General features: G+C 46.6%; 2 protein-coding genes across 3 annotated transcripts in view; both read right to left on the bottom strand.

Moving 5' to 3' along the window:
• Nucleotides 1–8326: 8326 nt before the first annotated feature.
• LOC144130126 (uncharacterized) lies at nt 8327–10219 on the bottom strand. Its single transcript, XM_077664138.1, has 5 exons — nt 10058–10219; nt 9696–9981; nt 9140–9295; nt 8984–9058; nt 8327–8580 (listed from the first exon to the last, which is right to left on the bottom strand). The coding sequence occupies exons 1-5, from the start codon at nt 10185–10187 to the stop codon at nt 8340–8342; spliced, it is 888 nt and encodes a 295-aa protein (XP_077520264.1). The 5' UTR covers nt 10188–10219; the 3' UTR covers nt 8327–8339.
• Nucleotides 10220–20949: 10730 nt separating this feature from the next.
• Nucleotides 20950–26870, bottom strand: part of LOC144127962 (mediator of RNA polymerase II transcription subunit 30-like) — a 57394-nt gene continuing 51473 nt past the window's right edge. For both annotated transcript variants that reach the window (XM_077660982.1, XM_077660983.1), the window contains exons 5-6: nt 23398–23492; nt 20950–21040 (exon numbers count right to left, since the gene is read on the bottom strand). In XM_077660982.1, the coding sequence (XP_077517108.1) occupies nt 20998–21040; nt 23398–23492 (138 nt within the window). In that variant the 3' untranslated portion in view covers nt 20950–20997. The remainder of the gene's footprint in view (nt 21041–23397; nt 23493–26870) is intronic.

Below are 26870 nucleotides of genomic sequence, written 5' to 3'. Positions count from 1 at the left end.
GAAAAAATAAAAACACTGACGTGTAAACAAATGCGCAACACAAGGTTCTTACTGATGCTTATACGGCCGCTAGTTCTGTCACCAGTCATCAGATTTTCTGTACCGCAAAACACCATTTACCATGAAGACACAGACCGTCCCACGGGGAGAAGTTGGGTGCAGCGCTAAAAAAATTCTATTCCACGCATTATGCTCTGGACTCACTGAGTGATAGCTGGGCCTTGGCACAATTCTGGAACGTTTAGCCATATCTTGTGTGATGTGCATATATACCGCCAGTAGTTTTTGACAAATGGCCCCTCAAAGTCGGACAAAGACGGGGCGTGTACACCGCTTCAACCCCAACCCGACTTCTTTCTTTTCTTGCACCGCAGTAAAGGAACAGACTAGGGGAGCCGCACAGTCAGCCCGTTTCGAACACGCTGGGTGGAAAAAAAAAACAGAAACGCGAAGGGTGCCCCCCTCCCGAGGAGCTTGGCTTGAGGGGAGGACACACAAAGCGGACAATGGGCGAAGCTTACTAGCGTCTCTCTCTCAAACCGGGAGGAAGAATGTAAGAGAAGGAGGAGGAGCTCAACTTCATGCGGCCCGTGGTGGCGGCGTTGTGAACTAGGAGCGGATGAACCAGAATCCTGGCCATGACCGTCAACCCTCGTGCGAGGGTCCTTACAGAGAGGGTATGAAAACTTCATAGAAAAACAGCATTATTCACAAGCACTAAGTACATCGGCATTAAACGGTACATCCAGTCAAACATCAAATGGCACTTTCAAGCAGATGGTTATCCAGAGATCGCAAGAATTCGTGCAGATCACTCTGTTCCACAACACTCGCTGGCAAGTCATTCCACATTTCAATTACATGGGGGAAGAATGAATGTCTGAAAGTTTCACTATGGGCGTAGTACGGCTGAATTATCTGACTGATTTGTTCTAGAACTCCGTTTGCCTTGTGCGTTTATGTATCTTTCCTTTTGATTATTTATCTGTCCTTGGAGCATCTGGAATAATAGCTTCAGCTGATTTTTTGTCTACGTATTCCTAATAAACCCAGGCTACAGGAAGAAAGCATATCTAACTGAGTCTGTCCTTCGATTTCGGCAGAAATAAAGCGTACTGCGTACCTCTGAATTCTTTCCAGTTGTGTTTAGAACTCCATACTACTGACGCATACTCAAGGATTGGCCTCACAAAAGCTTTATATGCAATTAGGCTTACATCCCGTGCAGCATACTCCAATTTTTTTCTCAAAAAACATAACCTTTGGTATGCCTTAGCACACACCTCTTCTACATGTGTGCCCCAATTTATATTTTGCGTTATTGTAATCTCCCTATCCGTGAGCAGACGGACACTCGGCGCCCCATCGCCACGCACATTTCACCATTTCCCGCCAATAACGGCTTGAAACCAGGTTTCCCGCCATTTTCACATCGCCACTTTTTTCCTGTCAAAAGCGGTCGAAACCAAGCTTTCCCGCCCTCTCCCCATGACACCTTTTCGCGCCAAAATTACAAATCGACCCACCTTACTTCAACTTAACCCAAGTCAGGTGCTCCAACTGCCAAATTTTGGGGCTGGGTCAGCTGCCAAAACTTGGAGCTGGACCAAGTAGCAATTTTTAGGCTTGGCCAAGTACCAAATATTTCGGGTAAAAATGAAAATTTTCGTGGGTTTACGGAGGTTTAACGTCCCAAAGCGACTCAGGCTATGTGGGACGCCGTAGCGGAGGGCTCCAGAATAATTTCGACCACCTGGGGTTCTTTAACGTGCGCTGACATCGCGCATTACACGGGCCTTAGAATTTCTCATCCATCGAAATTCGACCGCCGCGGCCGGGATCGAACCAGCGTCTCTCGGGTCAGCAGCCGAGCGTCATAGCCACTAAGCCACCGCCGAGGCCAAATATTTGTTTTTAGGAAAGAAAATGGCGCAGTAACTGTCTCACACATCGGCGGGCAACTGAACCGCGCCGTAAGGGAAGGGATAAAGGAGGAAGTGAAAGAAGAAAAGAAGAAAGAGGTGCCATTATGTAAGGCTCCAGAATAATTCCGACTAGAAGGGGATCTTTAACGTGCATTGACATCCGGAGCCTCCGGAGGCTTCCAGTACGGCTTCCCTCATTGCCCGTGTGTTGCTTTGGGATGTTAATCCTCCCAGTAACCTGTTAAACACTTCGTAGGCTCACACTACGAGAGCCTTACAACTTTGCGCTCTCGTCACCTCGGCCTGGCCGGTCGCATGCCCTTTTCAGTCCGGTGCACCCTACCCCCAATGTGCCTGTCTCTGGGCGAATGTGGAAAATATCCTGCTACTCATAGTCAAGACAAAACCAGCCGGCCGCCTGTTATTGTTATGTCTACCAGCGCATGCTCCGGTCCTTCACGTCTTCTTCTTTCTTTGAGACCAAAACAATAGGCAAAGCCAATTTAGAATGGGTCGCTGGCGATATTATACCTGCTGATATCAGCCTGGCCAGCTCCTGCGACACAGATCGTTCTTGGAATGACGCGCCGACCAGGGAGCCAGTATCGGTATAAAGTAGACGCCGTTCCATGCGAAATTCTGAACTGGTGGAATAAGCGATTGCAGTGTACTCAAGGACCAAATGCGCGGTTTCATTGGGCATCGGATCGTATAGTAGCTGTTTAAAGTATTCACTACGTTTTCGTAGCTCAAGTAACTGGGCTTTAACGGAACTACTTTTTCGTATAGGACTCCGATTGTTTTTGTGTCAATAGAGGCTATGAGGAAAGGCATTTGCCTCTCAAAGTTCGCTTCCTCTTTCACAAGGTAAGCTTTCTCGCGTCGAAGTGACGCAACCTGAGGCTCATGGCTGCATGGCTCCAGGCTCGTACTGTTGCCGCTGCCACTCGAGTGTGCTCGGTGTTTTGCTTCAGGTTTGTCCCCGTCCCCGTGGTATTGGCAGTTCGTGGCTGGAGGCAACACTGCTGGCAGTTACCACATGAGATAGCGTCGTCAGGCAAAAGAGCAGCGTTCATTATCGGGTGATAATATTTGCCAAAAGGGACAGTAGAAGAGGGAAGACGAGAAGCACTGGCGATTGCAGCGGTTGACATGACAACTGCCGCCCCGGGAGGAGACACAAATAATCAACTACAGAAGGCGACCGGCCGATTTCAGCTCGGCTGTCAGCAGCATTCCTTCCCCCTAGTAACCATAACGAACCACTGGCTTCTTTTCACGGGTGGGCCGACGCAGCACAGCCTCTGAGGTTTCAGCGTCTGCAGGAACCCTCAATGTACGCGCGCCTTTGCTCGGATTAGACGAACGCCCCAGCGGCCGACCCCTTGGGCAAAGCGAGCCCTGTCGATCCGCCTTCCTACAGAGAATGTGAGGCTGACGCCAGGGTTTTGTCCATGAGACTTTTGCAACATTGTTTAAGAACAGCTACACGACGCGCTTGACTACCACACGATTATCCCAAATAGCTGCGAAAAATGGTGACTTTCTCCTTTAGGTCGCCATCTACCGCCACGATGCTCCCGGTCCACTGCTCATCGATCGCGGTCGCTACTTTTCCTCCCAAGTGGTCGCCGCAGTTCACAGCTCAGCCCCTACTTCGCCCGTCATGAATTCACCATGGCCTACCACGTGCAGACGAGTGGCCTAGCCGAACGTCTGAACCATACACTGACCGAGATGATTTCAATGTGTCACCAGTCAACACCATGACTGGGGTACCAGCCTCCTATTTGTGACACTCGCCTACAAATCCACACGTCATGATACAGCGGGTTACTCCTTTCTATTTTCTGTTTGGCCACGATCCATTGCTGTCCTTCGACAGTGTACTGCCCGCTGCAGCCTCCACGAGTACTTATGCTTATGAGGCTACCACCTGCGCTGACACCACCCGTCTTGCCCAACAGCACAAAACCTCCTCAAAATCTCAGAACTATCCCATCAGGACATTTGGAATGTCCCCAGGAGGTTCTCATTTTTCCCGATGACGTCCAAAAAACGTCCCCACAACTAGCCGTGTCCAAAAAGTTGTGCGTCCCAGGGACAGCCCCAAAAGGTTAATGCCAGATTTCTCGGCTCTGGCTCAATAAAATTATTTCTTCTTTTTCATACAGACTTCAGGCATCCAAGCGCACATATGTGCCAAATTTTGGGCACATGCTTACATTACAGGTGGTGTAATACATCTGTCAACTCGCGTGAATGCTTGCTGGCTAGGCCATTCAGACTTACCTGTTTACATGAAATGTGCTTTAACAAGGTGAAAATTAGGGCTCGTTGGCGCATGATCTTGTGACGGGAGCAGCGCAGCACGAGACAAAGAGAGGCGGGACACGACGCTGAATAACAACCAGATTTTTAATGCACGTTCGTCGAATATATACATCTCGCTCGTAAAAGAAGGAAAAGAAAGAAGCATGAAAAACGCATAAGATGTGCGCGCGGTGAAATATTAAGACACCGCACGCATATAATCAGTTTCTCTGTCACGAAGCGCTATTGAAGGTATGCAGACGCATATGTCGCTCTCTGGTCGGATGTTGAATGCTTCTTCAATCTCCCTGGTCCGTTGTTCAAAATACGACGGGATGACCATTGTGTTGATAAGCTGCGGAGCGCATTCATGCTCTCTGCGATGTTTCGCTAATTCACTGCTGATGGCGCCCTTTAGGGATCTTTTGTGCTCTCTAAGCCGTTTATTCAAACAGCGCCCTGTTTGACCGATCTGTGTGCGTCCGCATGACAGAGGTATTTCATAAACCCCGCTTTTCACACATTTCACATGTTTTTTTAGGTGTTTTTTCTTGCATTGATTTTTTCTTTGCTCGCTGCTGACTTTGGCGCACAGGCTCCTTAACTTGTTGGGTGCTGACATGAGCACTTTTACACCAGCTCTTGCTCTTACCCTTTTGAGACGGTGGGAAATGCCATTAATGCAAGGAATGACCGCGTACGGCTTCCTTTATTCTGATGTGGTTGTGACATATTTTCTGCCTCTAGGTGCTTGCAGAATCCCTTCTGCGACACTGGATAGCAGTCTCGTCGGGCAACCTGCTGCTTTCAGCCGACGGTTCTGGGTGTCAAAACTGCCTTGAACCTCATGATGACAGGATCTCGTCAATGCGGCTCTCATTGCTGTTTTTTTCTACACCCGCTTGATGATCTTGGAGTGGGCAGATGTGTAGGGGAGCAGTCCCTTCTAGCTACGTGGTCCGTACCGCCAGCATATGTGAGCGCCTTGAAAGGCTAGCGTCAATTCAAGAAATCGCATAAAGTTGTTTTCTGGGAGTTCACTTGTTATTTCTAGTCCTAGTTCCTCTAGTCCTTCTAGTCCTTAGCAAAAGTAGCAATGAGAGCCGCATTGACGAGATTCTGTCATCATGAAGTTCGAGGAAGTTTTGACGCCCAGAACAGTCGGCTGAAAGCAGCAGTTTACCCGACGAGACTGCTATCCAGTGTCGCAGAAGGGATTCTGCAAGCACTTAGAGGCACAAAATATGTCACAACCACATCAGAAGAAAGGAAGCCGTACGCGGTCATTCCTTACATTAATGACATTTTCCACAGTCTCAAAAAGGCAGGCGCAAGAGCTGGTGTAAAAGTGCTCATGTCAGCACCCAACAAACTAAGAAGCCTGTGCGCCAAAGTCAACAGCGAGCAAAGAAAAATCAATGCAAGAAAAAGCACCAGAAAAAAACATGTGAAATGTGTGAAAAGCGGGGTTTAGGAAATACCTTTGTCATGCGGACGCACCTACATTGGTCAAATAGGGCACTGTTTGAATGAATGGCTTCGAGGGCACAAAAGATTCCTAAAGGGCGCCATCAGCAGTGAATTAGCAAAACATTGCAGAGAGCATGAATGCGCTCCGCAGCTTATCAACACAATGGTCATCCCGTCGTATTTTAATCAATGGACCACGGAGATTGAAAATGCCTTCAACATCCGACCAAAGAGCGACGTATGTGTCTGCATACCTTCAATAGCGCTTCGTGACAGAGAAATTTATTACCTGCGTGCGTTGTCCAAATCTTTTACCATGTGCACATCTTATGCGTTTGTCATGCTTCTGTCCTTTCCTTATTGCACGAGCGAGATGCATATATTCGATCGAACGTGGATCAAAAATCTGGTTGTTAGTCAGCGTTGATTCCCGCCTCTCTCTTCTTTGTTTCGTGCTGCGCTGCTCCCGCCACAAGAACTTGAAATGTGCTAGAATTTTACACCACAAAGAAAATAATAATTCAAAAAGTCGCCCGATCCCGCCCATATAACAGGAAATAGCAGCGCAATACAGATGTAATTTCAGTTTATTAGATGTGCTCTTTGCATTTAAATGAATACGAACAGCAGACGCATATGTATGCACCATTTAACACACAATGTACGGAGCACTCCGACACCAGCAAATAATAATGGCCAAAATTTTCTCTAGCTCTGAGAAATCTGAAAAAAAAATGGGGCAATAAAAACATAATACAGGCTGAAAGTTGATGCACCTTAAGCAAACAGTCTAAAGGGTACAAAATCATATATGCACACACAAAAGCAAACGCATGTAAAGAGCAACCTGCGTGCCAAAAGAAAAGACGATATGGGCGTACGATACAGATACGCGGTTTCAGGTTACGGATATTCTTCAGGGTGAAACCTCCCTCTCACTTTGCCTCTCGCACGAGCCTCGGAGTAATCTTGAGCGTGTTATCAAAACAGGAAAACAAATTAATTCTACGAGGCGAAAATAAAAAAAAAACGAGCATAAACCACATACCTTGACGACGTTGCAAACAGAAACCTGGGGATGAAATAAAATGCTCCAACTCTCTCTCTCTCTCTCTCTCTCTCTATATATATATATATATATATATATATATATATATATATATATATATATATATATATATATATATATATATATATATATATATATATATATATATATATGAGGTCTCCTCGATTTGGCTACACTTTCTACACTGGTTCACAAAAGTTCCGTGCAAGTGTAGCGCTAGTTCTGAAAGTGTAAGTGTAGCTAGACACTAGCGCTCTCAGTGTAGCGGCCAAATCGAGTGTGAAAGTGCAGGAGTGTGCAAGCATTTCGTCTGCTGTGGAGGCTGCGGCCATTCCTCCACGCATTTGACATGTGCGCAGCGTTTTGTTTGTGGTGGTAAACCTGTGCGGTGTGGAAAATGGAGCATCTGGTGGCAGCGGCAATGGAGCTCGTTGACTCGGACAGTGATGACGAATTTAACACCACCCTTTATGTTGCCTTGTGCAAAGTGGCGCGGGTCGAGCGTCATCGAGTGAACGGCTACTTCGAACTGGTGACAACAAAGTACTTCGACTTTGAATTTAAGAAACTGTTTAGACTTTCGCGTGAAACCTTTGAGGGCTTGTGCAAGTGGTTTCAACTATCACCGTATTATCCTAAATGTGTTTCGAATCGTCCTCAGATCACAGAAGAGAAAAGTTGCTTGATTACATTGTGCTACCTTGGAGCTCAAACAAGTATGTATTCAGTTGCTGATAGATTCGACGTATCCGAGTCATCGGTTGTGCTGTGCACACAAAGGGTGCTAAATTTTCTGCACTCAATCAGCGAAGAGGTAATATGCTGGCCAAGCGCTGCTGACATAGCCCGCAGTAAAACGGCCTTCCTGTCGAAAAGCAGGGAGGAAGGTCCCCGCAATACCGTCGGATGTATCGATGGCTGTCATGTCGAAATTCTGAAGCCTGAGGAATCAACTGCATCTTACATCAATGGGAAGAAATTTCTTTCGATAGTACTTCAAGGTGTATGCAACGACCAAAACAAGTTTCTGGATGTATTTATTGGATTCCCCGGTTCAGCACACGATGCTCGAATTTTGCGGGAAAGCACATTCTTTGGGGAAGCTGCGGCCAAATGCGGCGACTCTTATATACTCGGAGATTCCGCATATCCCCTTCTGCCTTGGCTTTTAACGCCATACAAGGACAATGGCTCAAGCTTTCCAGCATGGAAGAAAAGATTCAACAAGTTTCACAGCCAACAGAGAGTTGCCATTGAGAACACCTTCGGGCTTCTGAAGCAACGTTTCAGACGATTATACCTTGTCGACGCAAAGACAATCATGCAGTGTTGTCGTATAGTCATGGGAGCGTGTGTACTTCATAACATGTGTAATTCTGAGAGGGACTTCATTGCAGACCTTGGAGACCTGCCTGCTCATGATGATGTTGGCAATAATGAAGAGCCCAGCGAGTGTGACGCAAATGCAGGACATTGTGAAAGCCGAAGGAAGCTAATAGCCCAGCACCAGTGCTGACCGAAAAAGAATGCACATAGGAGCAATGCGAACTTGAACTCGATGTTCATTTATTTTTCGCCTCAGCGGCTTTCACTAGGCGCTCTAGGAGATGCATTTTCTTCTCATGCTGCTTCTTCTCGGCCATCGCTTCTTGCAGCACCTTCATGAGGCCGCCAATTGCGGTTTTATCCTGCCGGCTACGTCGCCTTGCTGGTGTTGCTTCGGTGCTGCGGGAGGGCGTAGGGGGCTCGTCCTCTTCATCAGCAGGTCCATTGTTGGGCAACATGTTCTCTTCTTCCCTATTACTTTCATTAATAAAGTTTCATTAATTTCAACATAACAAAATTGTTTGTTCCATGCTATAACTATGCAAAAGGAGTGGCAGAGAAATTTGCTGTTAGGTAGCTTGGTTTCTCGCCATTCCTGCAAGCAGAGCAGCACATATAGCGTATTTAAGAGCCAGAGAGGTCACTACAAAAAGAAGTAAAAACTTAATTGCAGATCCAAGAAGGTCTTATTTATGTGAATTGTAAAATATTAAGCATTCATTAATTAGTCAAGGTGATTTCTATGTACAGGCCTCCACGACGAAAGCAAATTAGAGCCACAACTAAAACATGCCAGTTAACATTATGTGAACATAATAAGATGGCACAATATTAAAATATTTCATCCGAGAAAAAATGAAGTGTTTAATTGTAAACTTACGCAACTATTCTTCCTGGTGCAAGCAATGCCACAGGGGTAATGTGGTGCTCTCTTTCTAGCACCTCGGAGAGTTCCCTGTAAAAAAAAAAATACGTCAAAGATCATCTTCTGAGGATAGCTACTTGAACAAACATATGAAATGTCTGCTGTCCATACCGTTCGTACAAGCCGGACGAGCCATTTTTAACTTTCGATTTCTTGAACGCCCTCTCCATTGTTTTCCATTTATTTTCCACCTGCAGTGGTGTCAGGTGGCAGCCAAATTCACGGTTCATTTGGTCTGTAAACTTTTCCCACGTGGCCTTTTTTGTCCTGAGAAAAGATTTTCCAAGCGTTAGTACCTTACTGTTAAGTTTTTGCATAAGGATAGCATCAGATACAGCATGTTCCAAGCTTAAAGGATGTAGCATCAGTTACAGCACGTTCCAAGCTTATACCATGGACCTGTGTGCTTTGTGTAACTTTTAATAACAATGAACAATGAAAAACAATGAATGATGTGCTTCTAGAAGTAGATAGTAAACATATCCATTGCCAGTACGCCGAGCCATAGCTTACGGCTGAGAAAACACTGTGCGCTCTAAACTTAAGCAACAAAATCGGAAAGGTTAACGACACAAAGTGCGCCAATGATGCGTTGCAGAAATCAGACATATGCGCAATCTGGCGCATAAGCACGTGTCATTACGGCATTTCACACGCTGCGACTTACCTAAAGCCACCCTTTCTGCCAATGTTATCCTTGGCTTCCTTATATTTTGTAATCAGGAATTTTGATTTTCTGTCGTTCCACGCATCGCGTTCGCCGTGGCCGGACGGTGGCGGCGAATAACATGACGGCACTGGCGACGGCGTGGGCTGCCAGACTGGCGGCGGCGTGGTCTGCCGAAGAGGCGACGGCGCGAGCCGACTGCCATCCTCAACGACAGCCGGTACCGTCGGTGGAGGTGTGTTGCGAATAGCTTCTTCCACACGTAGAACACTGATGCGAAGGCCGCCTAGGAAAGTAAAATAACTTGCAGCACGTCACAAACGGCGACATAGCCCACGTGCTTAACCAATAACAGTACTCACCTTCCGTCTCATAAAGGAATCCATCATCGTTTTCCATGTTCATGCCGTGCTCGTCAAGCACGGCGTATGAACGTGTCTCGACGCCGTCGATCAAGACGAGCACGGCTGCGGAAACGTCTGCTACGGCCATGGCTTTACACGAAGTGCACTCGCCGAACTCGTAGTGTAGAAGTGTAGAAGAACTCGTGTAGCGCTTGGCCAAATCGAGTGCCGAAGTGCAGGTGGCGCTATATATGGAGGTAACAGAGCGCTCATAAAATGGGAAAAAAATGTATCAGGGCCTGTAGAGATACAGCGGGGGCTTAGACAAGGATGTCCTCTGTCTCCTTTGTTGTTCATGTTGTACCTGCAAGGGTTGGAGGCCAAGCTAGAGGGGAGCGGTCTAGGCTTCAACCTATCGTTTTTCAAGCAAGGGGAATTGATTAAACAGACATTACCGGGACTAATATATGCGGACGATATAGTGATAATGGCTGACAACAAGGAAGACCTGCAGAAGTTGTTAGACATATGCAGTACAGAGGGAGATAGATTAGGCTTCAAGTATAGTAAGGAAAAATCTGCAGTCATGATATTTAATGAAGAGGGCGGCGAGCATAGAATACAGGAGTTCGTGCTAAAAGTAGTGAATGAGTACAAGTATCTTGGGGTGTGGATAAATAACAGTGTTGAGTATCTGACAGAGCATGAAAAATATGTAATGAATAAAGCTAGTAGGAATGCAGCTGTCATGAAAAATAGAGCACTGTGGAATTACAATAGGTATGAGGTGGTAAGAGGGATCTGGAAAGGGGCGATGGTCCCTAGCCTGACCTTCGGGAATGCGGTCCTGTGTATGAGGCCAGATGTTCAAGCAAGGCTGGAAATTAGGCAACGGGGAGTAGGGAGGTTAGCTTTGGGAGCACATGGCAATACACCAAATCAGGGGGTACAGGGTGATATGGGATGGGCGTCTTTCGAGAGCAGAGAGGCTAGCAGTAAGATAGCATTTGAGGAACGATTGAGAAGGATGGAGGAAAAGCGGTGGGCTAGGAAAGTTTTCAGATACCTGTATATAAAGAATGTTGAAACGAAATAGAGAAAGCGAACTAGAAAATTGACAAGCAAATATCTGGACTGCAGTAAGGTGGCAAATCAGCAATTATCGGTTAAGAAAAAGGTTAAAGGAACAGAGAGAGCTTTGTGGAAAACAGGGATGCTGACGAAATCGGCACTGGAAACATACCGGACCTTTAAACAGGAAATTGTCAAAGAAAATATCTATGATAATTGTAGGGGAAGTTCTTTGTTGTTTGAGGCCAGGACTGGCGTTTTGCGGCCTAAGACGTATAGAGTCAGGTACCAGGAGATAGACACTTTGTGCATTGCGTGCGGAGAGGAGGAGGAAACGGCTGAACACTTGATACTTTTCTGTAAAGGGCTTCACCCTACAGTGGAATTAAGGCAGCGGGGCTGACTTACCCAAGGCATTGGGGTTTAGGGATAGTGAAGGAAAAGTGGGTTTTAAGAGGTTAGAAGAAACCAAGCGAAGGTTATCTGATTGGTGGCTAAAAGCAAGACAGGAGTAAAATTTCACAAGACATGGCTAGGTGGCTTGAGCCACCGCCCGATGTAAAGGGTTCAGCCGTATCCATCCATCCATCCATCCATCCAATCGAGTACGCGAGTGTAGCACTCCCTACACTAGTGTAGAAAGTGTAGCCAAATCGAGGAGACTAATGAGTTCAACGCAGCCTTCTGTCCTGCGCCTTTTCACGGCACAGCGAACGCTCAAACATACGCGTTACATCCTCGTTACACCCCCGTTTTATTTTCTTGTGACGAAGTGTGGAGATAAGACTGCTTGGAGCCGGATGGAAAGGGGGGACGTCTTGAGGTAGGAGCCCTGGCGCGCCGCACCCATGGTATAGCAGACCACGCGTGCGGCACAATACGGCGTGGGAGGCGAGATCAAGGTGATCAAGGCACAAGTAATCCGGTGGGGGCGGGTTGGGAGTCAGCGACGCGAACACAACACAAACTATACCGCTGCGAAAGGACGGCAGTGTAGGTAGAGAGGTTAATCCATGGGCACTCGCAGCAAGAGTGTGGTGGGCTTTCGAAGATCTCTCCCGCCTATGACCGCAGTGGACGGCCACGCTGCCACCAACAACACGCCACAGTCGTCGGAGGCGCTGAGGGATGCAGAGTGCGCGCTAGGAGCCGCCCATTGCCTTGAAATCCGCTGCTGCGAACGACGCCCGTAAGAGCGCCATTATGGTGTAGGGCCGCCGTGAAGCTGTGCAAAAGACTTGCGATGCGGCGCGCCGCTGCACCAGTTCCAAAAGGAATTATGTGGGCACGCCGAGGTGCGCGGGAAAGCTGCCATGAATCCGCAGCTACGAAGTTCACGACAGCCCAGTGATGAGAGCAAGAGCTGCTGCGCGCTGGGGCTTGCGAGCGAGCGGATAGTGGCTGCGCGAATACGTGTGCGCAAGATGGCTTCCGTCTAGCGAGGAAGCCGGGCAAGCTACGGGAGGCCCATTACTGCGCTTCTGCGTGACAGCGGCGCAACGAGGACTGCTGGTAGTTGGAGATGCCTGCAGGGGCCGCCGCACCGTGCTGAAGTTGGAAACACTATTGAAGACGGGCACGTTGTTGACCGCCGCTCCCGGCGATGCGATGAAAAGGCAGACCGCCGTCGCCTGCCTGCCTGTAGCATGGAGCCGACGGCCCACGAGAGATATGCGGGGTGAACTGCGCTTCCTTCGGCTGTTCGAACAAAACTGTCTGATCTCTCAAAACGGCGAGTGCAAGCGCAAAACCTTCCCTCCCCGTAGCTATTGGTGTGAGGGAGAGAGAAAAGGGAGCGAGGAGTCAATTTGTATTTTTTGTTGAAAAGCATTAGTCCCAAAAACGTTCTCCCAGTTACCTTTCTGGGACCAAAATGCTATGATTTGTTTTTGTTTCTGCTTAACACCCTCGAAAAAAAGTTCCTAGGACATTAGTGGGCGCACTTCCCTTTTGCTTGTGTTTCTATGTCCTGCCTCTACGGCCTGGAAATGTTTGATAAATGTTGTACTGGGACAGGGACATTCCATCCTTTCTGGGCGCTCCTGGGGAGGTACGTTGTTTGCTGGGTGTAGATCGCCACAGGTTGTCTGCTTCCCAAGATTCTCAGAAACGCCGCCATGACTGTCGCCATTGCGATTTCACCTACCGTCCGGGCTCCCTTGTCTTGCTCTAGCTGGGTCTCTGCAAAAAAGTTCTGCCCCGCTATACGGGCTCTTAGCGCGTTTAACGTTCTTTGACTGCCGTGAGGTATGAGGTCGCACCGTTGCATCGGCAGTCCCCGCCGGCCACACTACGCCCTGAGATCGTCCAGGTCGTACGTCTCAATCCTTTTTATTCGAACTCTACATTGCCAGTGTAGTACGCACCGGTAATGTGTTACTGCTGAAAGGTAGGGCGTAGGGAGGTGGGACGACGATGACGCTGTGGTGCGAGCTGATCTGGTGTCTCCGGCCATCAGCCCTTGCTCTCGCAGAATACCTGTCTGTAAAGAGTCATTTCGTAACAATATTCTCAAGCTGACAATAAACGCTGCTCTTCTGCTTGGCGACGTTATCATATTTGGCAACTGCCAGCGGTTCCTCAACCTTCCCCCTAACCACTAGCGCCTGGGTTGGGCTGGCTTTAGCGTCTCAGGTCGGAGAGCTGACTCTTATCCGCTTGGTGGGAGAGCACATAGAGGGTCTTGATTTCACCTCTCTATCAGTCCTCTATAAGTACCACCACATGTTATAATTGCGACTTCCTATACTCTAGCGAATGCGGTAAGATGGCCGCAGATGGCACAGAACAGGGCACGTTAATTGAATAGATTCGGGCGAGGTCTTGGTCCTGCAGTGGACGTATTTGCGGAGGGATTATAATCTATGTAGCGTCATCTCCCAGGTAGCAACAAAAAATTACGATAATGTTACATTTTTGTTATGGTCAAATGTTATTTCAGTGTGCTTAATGCCCTTTTTTCTAACGTTATTGTAATGCGAAATATAAATGTTAGAATAACTTTAACCAAACATTAAGAAGAGATGTAACCACATAGATGTAAAATAAATGTAGCATTCTCGAAAATGGTGAAGCAGCCCTGCACAAGCATGCAGGCCCGCCGGTTGTGCTGGCACACAACTTACAACGCTTTGCAAGAACCAGCTATGAGGGCGGCACTTCAGTTTCACTATACAGCACAACATACAACTCGCATTCACTCACCTCCGAACGGATATTATGGAGCCAAGCTTATATACCCATCACTGAGGGATGTCCCATGAGTGATAGGGGCGAATGGGTAATAACCAAAGTTTTCTGACAAAATAATGGGGCTGAGCACGCAATCTGTGGTGAGTATAATCTAAGAGATATGGTTGCAAAGTACAGCTAGTTGAAAAACATCTTTACTGTAAACACACTGGGAAAGGTTCTGGAAATCAGTGCTCCAAATATATTTGTACTGTTGTTCTGTAGTTATGACACATTATAACGCTTCGAAGACTATATTAAAACAATATATGTCTTTCTAGACCATTAAAATAACGTTTTCTATAAAACACACAATATTATATGTTAATTATTAACGTTAATGTAACATTACAATGGAACATGATAAACATTACTGCAATTTACATAACATTTTTATAACACTATTACAATGTTCGGTGCTGCCTGGGCTATTATCAGTGAGGCCACCTAATCTCTAGTTACGGAGTGCGGTTAACGTGTACACAAAGACACCAAACCTTCCGAAGACATCATCGTTCAGAATAAGACGCCCCGAGTACCTTTTATTTTATCATGGCTAACGTCCTCATAAGGATGTCCTCAGATTGAATGTTGATGGACTAAACTAGGACGAAATTTTTTGTCCACATTAGTCCTATCGCTTGGACAATATTGTAGCACAGAACAAATCAAGCTAGCTATATTTCGCCTTCACTGCTCTCATTCCGTAACATCGCCGATTTAAAAGAAATTTGCGTCGGTTTGTCTTTTTCAAGAGGACGAAGGGGTTCGCTTGCATGTATGTATTTCCATAAAGGCAAATGTATGCAGTATAATACAAGTATTAATAACTCAAGGGCAGTGAGCCCGATGGACGATCGGTCCTCCGATCGGCCGACCACGCTCACCTCGTGCATAGGCAAACTGCTCGAATACGTGGTACTCGCCCGCCTACATCCGCGCCTCGAGGCAGCCTACTTCCCGGACACATTGTATGGCTTCCGACCAGGCTTTTCCACTCAGGATGTGCTGCTGCAGCTTAAAGAGGAAATCACGGAGAGCCCCAGCGTTGTGCCGGCCCTCGATTCGATTTGAAAGGGGCATTCGATAACGTATCCCACGACTTGCTCCTTGACAACCTCGCCTCGTCCCGCTGCGGTGCACGAACGTAGAACTACGTCCGTGCGACCCTCGCGGACTGCACCACCACAATCGGCCTAGGGGATGTCCGGTCGAACGCGATTACGTTGAGTACTCTCTCGGACACACATCAATGTCGCCATGGCAGGGCTACAGCCGCCCCTCGATGGCATCCCCTAAGTTAAACATGCATCGTAGGCGGTCGGCGGCACGATATGGGTCGCGGAGTGATCCGATGGTAGCGTGCAAGAGGTGCTTCAGGAACCCTTCAATACGGTTCAGAGATACGCGACTGCCGGAGGCCTGGCATGCGCGGCAGGGAAGTCGGAGTTCCTGGCCGTCTTGAACCAGTGCCGATGATCGGACAGGCGCTGTTTCGCTCCATCTGGAGCATATACCATTAGCGCAAGAGGAACGCCTCCTTGTTCTGGGCCTTCACCTCTAGGACAATGGCAGAGCCACTCACATGATACACCTCCTCCATAGATCCCGCAGATTGCACACGATACGAAGCGTATCCAATCGTCGTGACGGGCTCAAAGAGACGGACACTGCGCATCGCATCGTGCAAGCACTCGTCGTCGGATGCCTCATGTACCCCACGCCCTACCACTTAATCACCCGGGCAGAACTGCAACGCTGAAATGCACTCCTCCAGTCGGCAATCAGAACGGCAACGGGACTTCCCCTACACGCCTCCATGCAGCGTACGTCTGCTCTAGCTTGGAACCCACAACTCACTCGAACTGACCGAAGCACTGCAGTGTGCCGGCCAGCTAGTCCGGCCCCAAAGTGCAGGCAGAGCCCTCCTCGACCACCTCTGGTATCCGGCACCCTACCCCCTTATCCACTGACACAATGACCCTCGCGCCCACGCTTCATTTGTAGATACAGACGGCAACAATTCCACGCAACATATGTGTAGTGGTGCTACGGCGCCGCCACAAGAACAGTGTATGGGTGTAACTTCCCACGCCAGAGGTGTTTACGCGAGACAATCGAGACCGCCTCAAGCTTTCTTCTTCTCCTCCTCCTTTTTCACCCTCGTGCGCTGGCCCTCTGCAGTTGACTCGACAGGCGGCGAATCAACAGTCTCACGGCAGAAACGTCTCGTCCCTGGCTGCTTCTCTTGCATGCGCCCTAAATATGCAGCAGAGCCATCACGGAGGAAGAAGACACGCGAGAACGCAGGCACTAATGCTCTATGTGTTACGTGCCTGCGTAAAAGGAATAATCCGCGGTGTGGATCCCTCCGCTACGCCAGAAGAAATTCTTGCAGATTTCCATGATGGCAGAGTCGGCATCCTCTCAGTTTACCGCTGCAACAGAGAGGCTGGAGGCTCTCGTATTCCAAATGAATCTGTTATAGCAACTTTTGCAGTCTCCTCTTGCCCATGTGAAATCAATGCCTGGCCCATTGTATACTGTGTTGACCCACTGCAGCCCCGACCATCACAGTGTAAGAACTGCTGGCGTTTTGGTCACAGTGGCAAATCTTGCAAGTCGGCAACGCGCTGCCGCATTTGCGGCGGTGATTATGCTTCAAACGTCTGCACTTCTGAGTCGTTTAGCTGTCGCCTTTGCACTCTGATCACACAGCTGACGATCCGACCTGGTTGAAGCGTGCCGATGAACAGCCCGTCTTGGACATCATTCAGTGCGAACGGTGCTCACGCCCGGATGCTTAAGCCCTCCTTGACAGACGACAGAGCTCGTACGCAAATGTTGTCCGCACGACCGCTACTGATGCGGAGGCAAGCTTAACAAAGTCGGTCCTCGCTGCGGTGGAGAAGGCTGTTGCTGGTGTACTTGACAGCATGATCAGTACGTTCAGTGATGCATTATCTCAGGTAATTTCCGCACAGGCTGCTTCATCAGCTTTAGGTAACCTAACTTCGTCTACCTGTTCTCCCTCCTATGGAACTGTTGACAATATTCAACCAACCACCTATTCTGCCTCCACGCATGTGGGTGTAAATGTCTCTGACCAGTCCCCTTCTCCAACGCTTGTGAGTAAGATGTTGAAATGACATCTCCATCTCAGAAGCGTCATGCTTCCTCTTTTCCTTCTAAGTCTGACCATCCGCATGTCATGACCAAGAAAGGTTCACCACGAACTGCAAAGAAATCAGACGTGTTGAAAGAGGCTGTTGCTGCCTCATTTTTAAAGCAGTAACCACAGCGGGTATTTCTGTTCTCCAGTGGAATGGCCGCTCTATCGCATCTTTTTTCCATGCTTTACAACCGCTTAGTCCTAAATTTTCTCCAGACATTATTTTACTACAAGAATCGTGGCTCTCTTCAAATCATCCTTTTACATTTAAAAGCTACTCTGTTTTTAGAGCTGATCACCCAAGCGGCAGGGGTAGAGGGCCTGTTAACATTGATTTCTCACAAAACTGTTCCAATGTGCTAAAGTGTCTCATAAATTAATACAATCTGATTGCGAGATTCCTGCAGTTGACATCCTTGTGCCGCAGTGTGCCCCTATTACAGTAGCGAATATCTACTTCCCCGCCGGTGTCCATAGGACAGATGAGCTAGATGGTTTACTGCGCAACAACAAATATGTAGTTCTGGCTGGGACTTCAACTCGCATCATGTTATATGAGGTTTCAGGACAGACTGCAGCGGGCATTTACTCTGGTCTTGGATGTCAGCAAATGATGTGTGCACTGTTACAACAGTCGTGCCATAACTTACATGAGGGCAAATTCTCATTCTCAGCTGTCAATGGTACTGGGGTATCTTTGTGGTCTACAATTGACCACGGTACGTCGTGACCACTACCCAATCACTTTCACCATTGCATGCTGCCCGCATAGGGCGATTGCATGGTTACGCACAAAAATTTGTAACTATTTCACTGTTCAAGAGATTTCTAGGTGAGGCCTTTTCGTCTGTTGTTCCCTCGGATAAATCTCACTGGGGTCCTCCAGTATTAACTTCCGTGTTAGACGCCACTCGGTGATCAGTCTTTACAGTTCAGTCAGCCGTTAAAAATAACACTCCTTTGAGCTGGTGGAATGAAGACTGCGAAAAAGCCTATCGTCAGAGGAAAGCCGCATGGAAGAGCCTAGCGCAAAACAAATGCCCTAAGAACTGGACAAATTACAAATTCCTTGCAGCATCTTTTAAAAGAACGATATCTAAGGCTAAGGATGAATACAATGCAAATCTGAGCATCTATTAGGCTAACCCAGTCAACCGGAAGTCCCTAGATACATGAAACGTACTAACATGTTGTCCTCTTCTCACATCGTTCAGTCCATAGTGTTGCCACCTCGGGAAGAAAAAGACCAACTGGAGTCCATAGCTCAAGGCCTTGCAGCGCGTTTTCATGCTCGCACCGCCTTTCCTTCGATCCCATTTCATTTGTGTGCAGACATCACTGAGGTCTCTATATCTCATTTAGCACCTGTAGTAAATTGTCTGCTGTCTGCTACCCATGGGGTTGACGGAGTAATAGTTGGCATGCTGGGAATACTAATGCCAGAATTTGCCTCGCACCTCTTGCAGATTGCCAATTCGTCTTTGGAAAAAGCCTGGATTCCACAAAATTGAAACAAAGCGAAAATAATATTATTGCTAAAAGACCAGGAAAAGGGTTTTGATCTCAACAATAGTCAGCCGATTGCTCTCACATGAAATTTGATTAAGCTTGTAAAACGGGTAGTCTTCAGCCGCCTCATGAATCATGTTCTGTCTCAAGCCGTATTAGGGTTACCATGAAGCAAAAAGAGGTATCTGCTCAATTTACTTTGGATATTGCTAGGGTGCATGACAGCGTTGAACACAGCATTCAAAAGCTAGCTGGTGTACAACCTCCTTATTACCTCTTCACGTGGATAAGGGAGTTCTTAAGGAACAGATCAGTGCACTAAGGGTACGTTAAATTCTAACACATACGCCCAGTCTAGAGGTGTCCCACAAGGCTCTGTTCTTTCGCCGTTGTTGTCTAATATACGAATGCGTGATATCCCTATCCACCCGGCCATCAAAGTTTATGTGCATGCGGACGATATTGCTTTTTTCGCTTCTGCCAAAAATATTCATATCCTGTATCAATTGTTGCAAAAATATTTAAATGCTCTGGAAGTTTGGCTCGACAGCCTATTGTTAACTTTAAATGTCAGCAAGTGTGCTGTCCTTGTTTTCCCACCGTCATCCCCTCTTTGCATTTCTTTGCCGTATCATTTTATCCTAATCCCGCAAGTTGATTCGATTAAATACTTGGGTATAATTTATGACCCGCAGTTAGACTGGCGGCTCCATATTGAAAGCATTGTGCTTAAAGGTGAGCGTGCCCTTGGCCGGTTGGTTAGGATCAGCAACAAAAAATTTGGTATGCGTCAAGACACTTTGCTCTTTTTTATTAGGCCTATGTGCGGCCAATACTTGAATTCGGCTCTGTTCTCTTTTCTGGTTGCCCAGGGCACAAGCTTGAACCCCTGTTATGGAGCGACGCGCTCTGCGCCTTTGCTTAGGTCTGCCTAAATCAGTGGCGAATGCTGTGCTCTACTTGGAGGCGCGGATACCTCCAAGTAGAGCACAGCTGTAGAGCACTGATCTAAATTTGCGGTTTCAGCTCCTTACTGTGCGGACGTTTTTAATGACTTTGGAGCCTGTTCCTGGAATGGCTAACTCCATATTTACAACAAATCCATCTCTATTCATTGGTGCTTTTTGGCCTAGGTATAAGCTTCCTCAGGTTGTGTTCAGTAATTCCCTGCTGTCAAAAATTTCTGTATCAATAAATTTGGTAGGACCACTTAATCACTGCCACGCCGATACTGTAGTCCTTTGATGACACCCTCCCAGGGAATGCTAAAAATCTGCCTCTCAGTGTATTAAATTGGCTTATTGAGGAGTATCTGGATCATTTTCCTAACCATACTGCCGTTTTTATAGACGCCTCCCAGCAAAATGAAAAGCCAGCCATTGGGATTTGCTCAATGGCTGATTGGAGTTATATACCCCTATTTTTGTCGCCAAGTTTCTGGCCATTGAGTTGGCCTTGATAAGGATTCCCTGCAGCATCTGTCAGGTTATTATACTTTCAGACAGCGCTCGAAAAATCGAGGGATACTCCTATGAGTCGTTCCCTTCGATTTTTTATTCCACCACATATTACAGAAGTACGTTTTCACTGGGTCCCTGGGCACTGTGGCATTGCTTCTAACGAGAGGCCTATTTTTTTAGCTAAGTCTGCCCTTGGGAGACCTATTGTCCCGTTCATCCCTAATACTGTCTTCTTGACTGCAGCATGCTTCCAACGGTTCCAGCACCTCCACTACTTCAGCCATGAGCCTCTCCTTGCTGTAGCAGATTTTCAACACCTGGCATTTCCTTGGAATGTGCGGATGTGCAGTTCAAGGAAATGCGAGCTGTCCATGACCCTCCTGCGCTGCAGAATACCACGACTAAATCTCTATGTCGATCAGGATTATCTCTGACCAACCTCTGTGAGCCTTGTCGAGAAATTGCAATTCGTTCTATATAAAGCCTCCTACAAATTCCAGTTTATTTGCCCCTTATTACTTTGCTTGAGATGAGATCCGATGAGTAAACTGCAGGTGCCTGAAAGTGAAGCAAAAGGAAAAACAAATCACAAAAAGTCAGTAACACGCGCAGGAAGATGCCATGCTTTTCCACAATAAGGGTCTGTTCCATTTGTCTGCACGCTGCACTAGTTCATGGAGTGCTGCAGTTTCGTATCAGTTTTTCTAGTAACATGAGCCCACTGCACTCCCATGTTCGCATTGCAAAAGTGCTCACTTGGTTTAATACGGGTTCTGACACCTTTTGCACTGGTGAAAGGGACATGCAGCTGAAGGGTGGCAAAATGGCGGCACCCATGCATAGGCCAGAGAAGATATGGCCACTGGGTTCATAAAACAATGACTATGCTTTTGCTATAGGAGGAGGACGTGGGCAGTTGTTCGTGGTATCAGCTCTGCAAACCTGAGAAATTGTGTCAAGCCCTGCGGGCAGCAGTTTGGTGTACAATATGGCACCTGTTCCTCTCTCTCTCCTTTCACTCCCACTTTCCTCCCTTCTCTCATGGCACAGCTGAGGTGTCCATCTGTGAAGTGAGACAGTTATTTTTCCTTTCCTAAAAAGCAATTTTTTGAAAATCATGCATGTGTAATGCATGCAACACCTTCATCCTTGAAAACGACAATTTTCTAGGACTGGTAAGGGCAATGACTTGCTGCAATTCCTGCAATCATTCATGCGCTATGGAAGCCGTCCATAGCCAAGTTGCATTTTCACTGCCTAAATCAGCACTGCGAACTCCCATGGGAACTTTACACAACTGGCGCAGCGAGTGCAGCCAAAGTGAACAGACCTACAATCAAGGCTGAATACCATACGAGGCACCTCCTAAGCGAAAAAAAAAACATGCAGCCTGGTGCATAGCTAAGAAAGAGAAAACAGTTCCTTCCGTGCAGCCAATGCACATGCAAACGTCATCCTGCACCTTGGATCCAAACTAAGAGCCAACCGCTCTGCAAACAAAGTAACCTGTTTCAACATGACACCTCCTTTTTCTGCATATTCCTATTTGTTGCTTGAGCCTAATTTTGCAAAACCGTTGTGCTGAAATTTAGCATATCATTAACAATCTTTCAACCCCCCTTATAATTGTACCATATTTGCACAACTATAAGTCGCCCTATTTTTTCTTAAATTTTTCAAATCTGTAGCGGGGGGCTAGACTTACAATCGAAGCCAAAGCATGGCCCAATACATAAAGGTGAGACAAATGCAATATCAGGGATGCTACAACGTGGCTGCAATTTCATGTTTGCTCCACGGCTCTATCCAGTAGCATTCGGCTATTTTACGCACTTGTTCGACAGGTTTTTTGCTTTTACTTTAAACTGTGCAGTTGGAGCACAAGGGAGTGTCGCTAGTTGGTGGCAGGGCAGCTGTTCCAATCGCAGGCACGATGCCACTCGAAACGGCAGCGCTTCAAGTCACATTCAAGATGGCTATCATTTTTTACGGCAAGCAAAGAAAAGAAAATCTGCGCACTGGGCCGCACATTCAACATCTTGAAACAGGTGATACAGGTGTGTAGGCTGCAGCAAGACAAAATTTTCAACTGTTCTATGCAATGTTGTGGTGCAGTTGTATGCAGAGTGGGGGATTTCACTGGACATGATGCGCTGATGTCAACGGCACCGCTAGTGATGATGATGGCGCAAGTGCGAATGAGTAGCCCAGTGACTTCATTCCAAAGACACGACAGGAGACCAGCTTAGTGCCGTGTCTGTTTGGTGCATGCTGTCCCCCATTGGCTGCTGTTTTAATTGCAATATGAACCAACTAGCTTAGATCCAGATCATAAATAGGGGGAAGCAACTAACAAGAAGTTCATTAAAATTCAATGACTGTGAAAGCTTAAGCAAGTCCAATTTTCAATTGCTGCTTGGGTGCTACAGATTTTTCTGACTATCATTCAGGCTAGACCTTGGCACCCCACAGGCATCTCACAAACTGCTGGCTACTCCCTTAATACGAAACGATTCTTGAATGACACAACACCTCTTTAAACAATAAACAGCTGGCCTAGTTGGTATACTGATCTGTAACTACCGACTGTCCATCAAAATAAACAGGTACACACTTGAACACCAAAGTCAGAGCACAGTTTTTTATTCTTACCAATTATCTAACCATATCATGAAAAGAATGCAAAAAACTAGTCCACAGGAAGCTACGGTATTCAAATCAGAAAAACGAATTTATTAAGCATTATTTCTGCAATTATCAGTTTGTATTAAATTAAAGAAACCAGAAGACGGAACTTCCATCCCAGTTTTTGCAGTGTGCACTAGCCATACTGCTACAACCACACCTTCACGTCAAGCATACGTTGAGTACAGGCTCATTAATTCCAGGCTATTTCAACTGCATGCTTTGCTCACCGTTTTCGCATCGCCAGCATGGTGTTGATTTCCCAAATGATGTTTCGGAGGGCGTCGATGACCTCTTTAAGCTGGTGGTTCTTGAGCATCACTTGCTGCAAAGGGGATGTGGGGACGGAGTTTTGAGGCCCAAATTTCACGCACTACGAATCACGGGAGAGCTCAATTTGTACTGCAAGCACACTCACGACGAATTGGCCAATGTGCTGCATTCGAGCAGCAGACATTAGATCTCATCTTCTTTCTTTCTTACACACAGAGCGAAAAAGTGGCATTTTTCTTAGCACTCACCGCTTTAAAGACTTGAAGAAAGGAGACTTCAGGAATGAACAGGACATGACCAAAAGCCAAAGAGCCATGGGGACTGTAATTTGAGCATGCAGTTTAAATCTGCGTTTTGTACCATGAGACATGGCAGATCTTTAAAAGCCAGCAAATGAGTTGAAATCACAGTACACAGTGAAAGCTTATTGATTCAAACTTCATTCATTCAGATCCTTGGATGGTTTGAACTGCAAAACTTGATCTGCTCATGCTCCATTGAAGTCTCCGTAAAAATGAGCCTGTTGATTCGAACACAAAACACTTCCGCCATCAGTAATTAGATGTCAATGAACACTGCGTCACAAAAATTCAAAATCAAAATTGCTAGCAAAACAAAAAATTCTAAGAATGCCTTCACCTGTAGCACACCAGTAAGAATGCAATGAACGCTGAACCAGCCTTCTGCCACATTTTTTTAACTCTGCGGGCTTTTCACAAGGTTCAGCGATGAAATATACACTAGAAAAAAATTAGCTGGAGACATGACAGTGAAAATTTGTGAGCACAAAAAATTATTTCTAATATGATGAAAAATTTAATGCAAATACAACAGGTAATAAAAAAAATTTTGCTCAAGCCGAGAGAAGCACGTTTTAAAATGCGAAAAAAAGTGTGAAACAGTTTTTTAAAGATTGCATTTTCGACATGTTTATACATTAACCTTTCTGTGTTAAATATCAGTCTATGCATTCACCTTTCCCTGTCAAAGATATCAAAGCCCAATTCTCTTCAGAAATACAAAAAAAACTAAGTTTTATAAGCCCATGCAGCCCAGTGTTGCCACAGTGGGCTATATGTAGCCAGATTGGGCTACTGAAAAGTTTTCCTGGCTGCTTTTTAGATGGTTTGGCATTGTGACTATTTTTGGCTATGCGCTCCCTGAACATCTGAATGGCAAAAGAAATGTGTTTCAAGAAGTGTGCTACGTTTGGATAGCTGCTGATGCAGCTTTTTTTTTGTTTTGCTTGCTCTCTTTGCTTCCATGCATGACAACTTGAAAATTGCAGGAATTATGGCTTACAGGAAGATATTTTCCAGTCAAAAACCCTCGTTCACACACTTTGTTTTCACTTCCTGCTCTGCCCATAAAAGGTGCTAATGTGAAAGGAGATTGGTCGGTCGCCCACCACTGTATTCCAGAAAGAGGGGGAGATGCCTCCTCGATCTGTGTGAACCTGAACTCGGGGCAGTTTCCACTAGCTTTCGAGATTGTATTTAGACAGCAGCTGTCGAAAGCGGACAATGATGCCCTTCCTTCACCAGAATCTGCCTCAACTTGCTTCTTGCGTTCGCACCCCTGCTCTGAGCACAAAAGGGCAGAGCGCGAGGTGGGAAGCGCCAATTGTCCTACATTTCCGGCTGGTGGTCTTCACATATTTTGTGCTTGCCAGTTTCAAATGCCACAGTAAAGAGGGTTTTCAGGCAGGCCATCGTAACAAAAATAGATCACCGCAACAAACTAAGCGTGCACATTTTAGAAATGATACCCCACATGCAATGTGATTTAAAGGCGCATCGGCACTGCAGCAATTTTCAGCACGTGCTTCTTGGAAAAATGCACGAGTAATGTTATTGAAGGACATCAACTGGAGCATACGTGATATGTTTCACTTTCTGCTGTGTCACATGATTTGTTTGGTTTGTTGTGTTTGTAGTTTAAATTGAAAATAAAAAATGTCCATATCATTTTCCAATGGCTGATGTGTCGGCAATTTTTCAACCACAACATTGGCTACTTTTTGGCTACTACGGTGAACTCTCACTTGAGTGAACTTCAAGGGACCAAAGGAAATAGTTCACTTAACCGAAAGTTCACTAATCTGAATATTTACTAGACCAACATAAGACATGGCATACAGAGTCAAAAGTTTGAAGTGCAATTCATGGAGCATAAGACATGGCATCCATAGTGTTAAAAATGTGTGAAATGGAATTTATACATATCAACAAGTACAAGGTGCATAACAGTTATAATGCTGCCTTTCTCACGTTGAAAAAAAATCTTCTTCTGCACTTGTACATTTAAAGCACAGGAAGTAACAAAACTGTCCAAAGATTCAGTGTTTTTGTACACTTCTTCTGGCACAGCTTGCTGTTGAGACACGAAGTCTCTCAACTTTCCAATGTACCCTACAACCTCAGCAAGAGTTATAGGGCTTGAAACTGGCTCTGCAGTTGCCTCTTCTTTGTCACACTCTTCTTCTTCAGGACGAACATTGGAAACAATCTCCAGATCCGTCTGTCCAGCACAGGTAATCAGTGCACTGTCACACTGTGCATAGTCTTCAAACGAAGTACTATTGCTATCGACCTCCAGCTGATGACAGATCTCTGTCCACATCGCGGAGTCTATCATCTCGTCGCGCTGTTCCTCAGGCTCGAATTCATTTCATTGCTCAGGGGGGAAAGGCCAGATTTCTGCCAGCAGTTTCTAATGGTAGTCGGAGTTACTGACCACCAGGAGCCCGTCACCATCTCGGCCGCCTGCCTGACGTTGATGGGGGCATTGCTGCCAACCCTCAGATTGATCAAAATCTGCTGAACCAGATGCCGTCGGTACTCCACCTTCAAGTTTTGAATGATGCCCAGATCGAGCGGTTGAAGCACAGCCGTGCAGTTAGGCGGAAGGTATTCCACACGCACATTGCTGAAATGGACATCAACAAGGTGGGCTAAGCAACTGTCCACTATCAGAAGAATGTTTCTCTTTGCCTTCCTCATTTCTTCGTTCAGGGTCAGGAGCCATTCACTGAATATATTCCCGGTCATCCATGCCTTCTGGTTGCTTTTATAGGTACACGGCAGTGAAGGGAGACCTTTAAAACATCGTGGTTTTGCGTATTTCCCTATCACTAGCGGCTTGAGCTTGCGGGTGCCACTGGCATTGCAGCACAAGAGCACAGTAACTCTAACCTTTGACTGCTTCCCGCCTTTGCAACTGTCGTCCTTGAAAGCCATTGTCTTGTTTGGAAGAGTCTGATAAAACATACCAGTCTCATCCGCGTAGTAAACGTCGTCAGGTGAATATCCGATAATGACATCGCAAACTTTTTCATCCCTCCAGGTTCTCGCTGCCTCTTTGTCGGCATCCTTGTTTTCGCCGCAAATCGTTTTCCACGCGATCCCATGCCTATCCCGAAATCGTGTAA

The sequence above is a fragment of the Amblyomma americanum genome, chromosome 4 (genome assembly GCF_052857255.1).
Source record: "Amblyomma americanum isolate KBUSLIRL-KWMA chromosome 4, ASM5285725v1, whole genome shotgun sequence".
NCBI lineage: Eukaryota > Metazoa > Arthropoda > Arachnida > Ixodida > Ixodidae > Amblyomma > Amblyomma americanum.
Note: the sequence above shows the minus strand (reverse complement) of the source record. Positions and strands in the feature narration are given on the sequence as shown.

What these genes read in the sequence shown, in the direction of transcription:
- LOC144130126 (XM_077664138.1), bottom strand. Translation starts at nt 10,187, where the DNA reads ATGGCCGTAGCAGACGTTTCCGCAGCCGTGCTCGTCTTGATCGACGGC. An exon ending in GGCAGAAAGGGTGGCTTTAG is followed by an intron (nt 9,296 to 9,695) that starts GTAAGTCGCAGC and finishes ATCTTTTCTCAG; the next exon opens with GACAAAAAAGGCCACGTGGG. An exon ending in TCGTCCGGCTTGTACGAACG is followed by an intron (nt 9,059 to 9,139) that starts GTATGGACAGCA and finishes TTTTTTTTACAG; the next exon opens with GGAACTCTCCGAGGTGCTAG.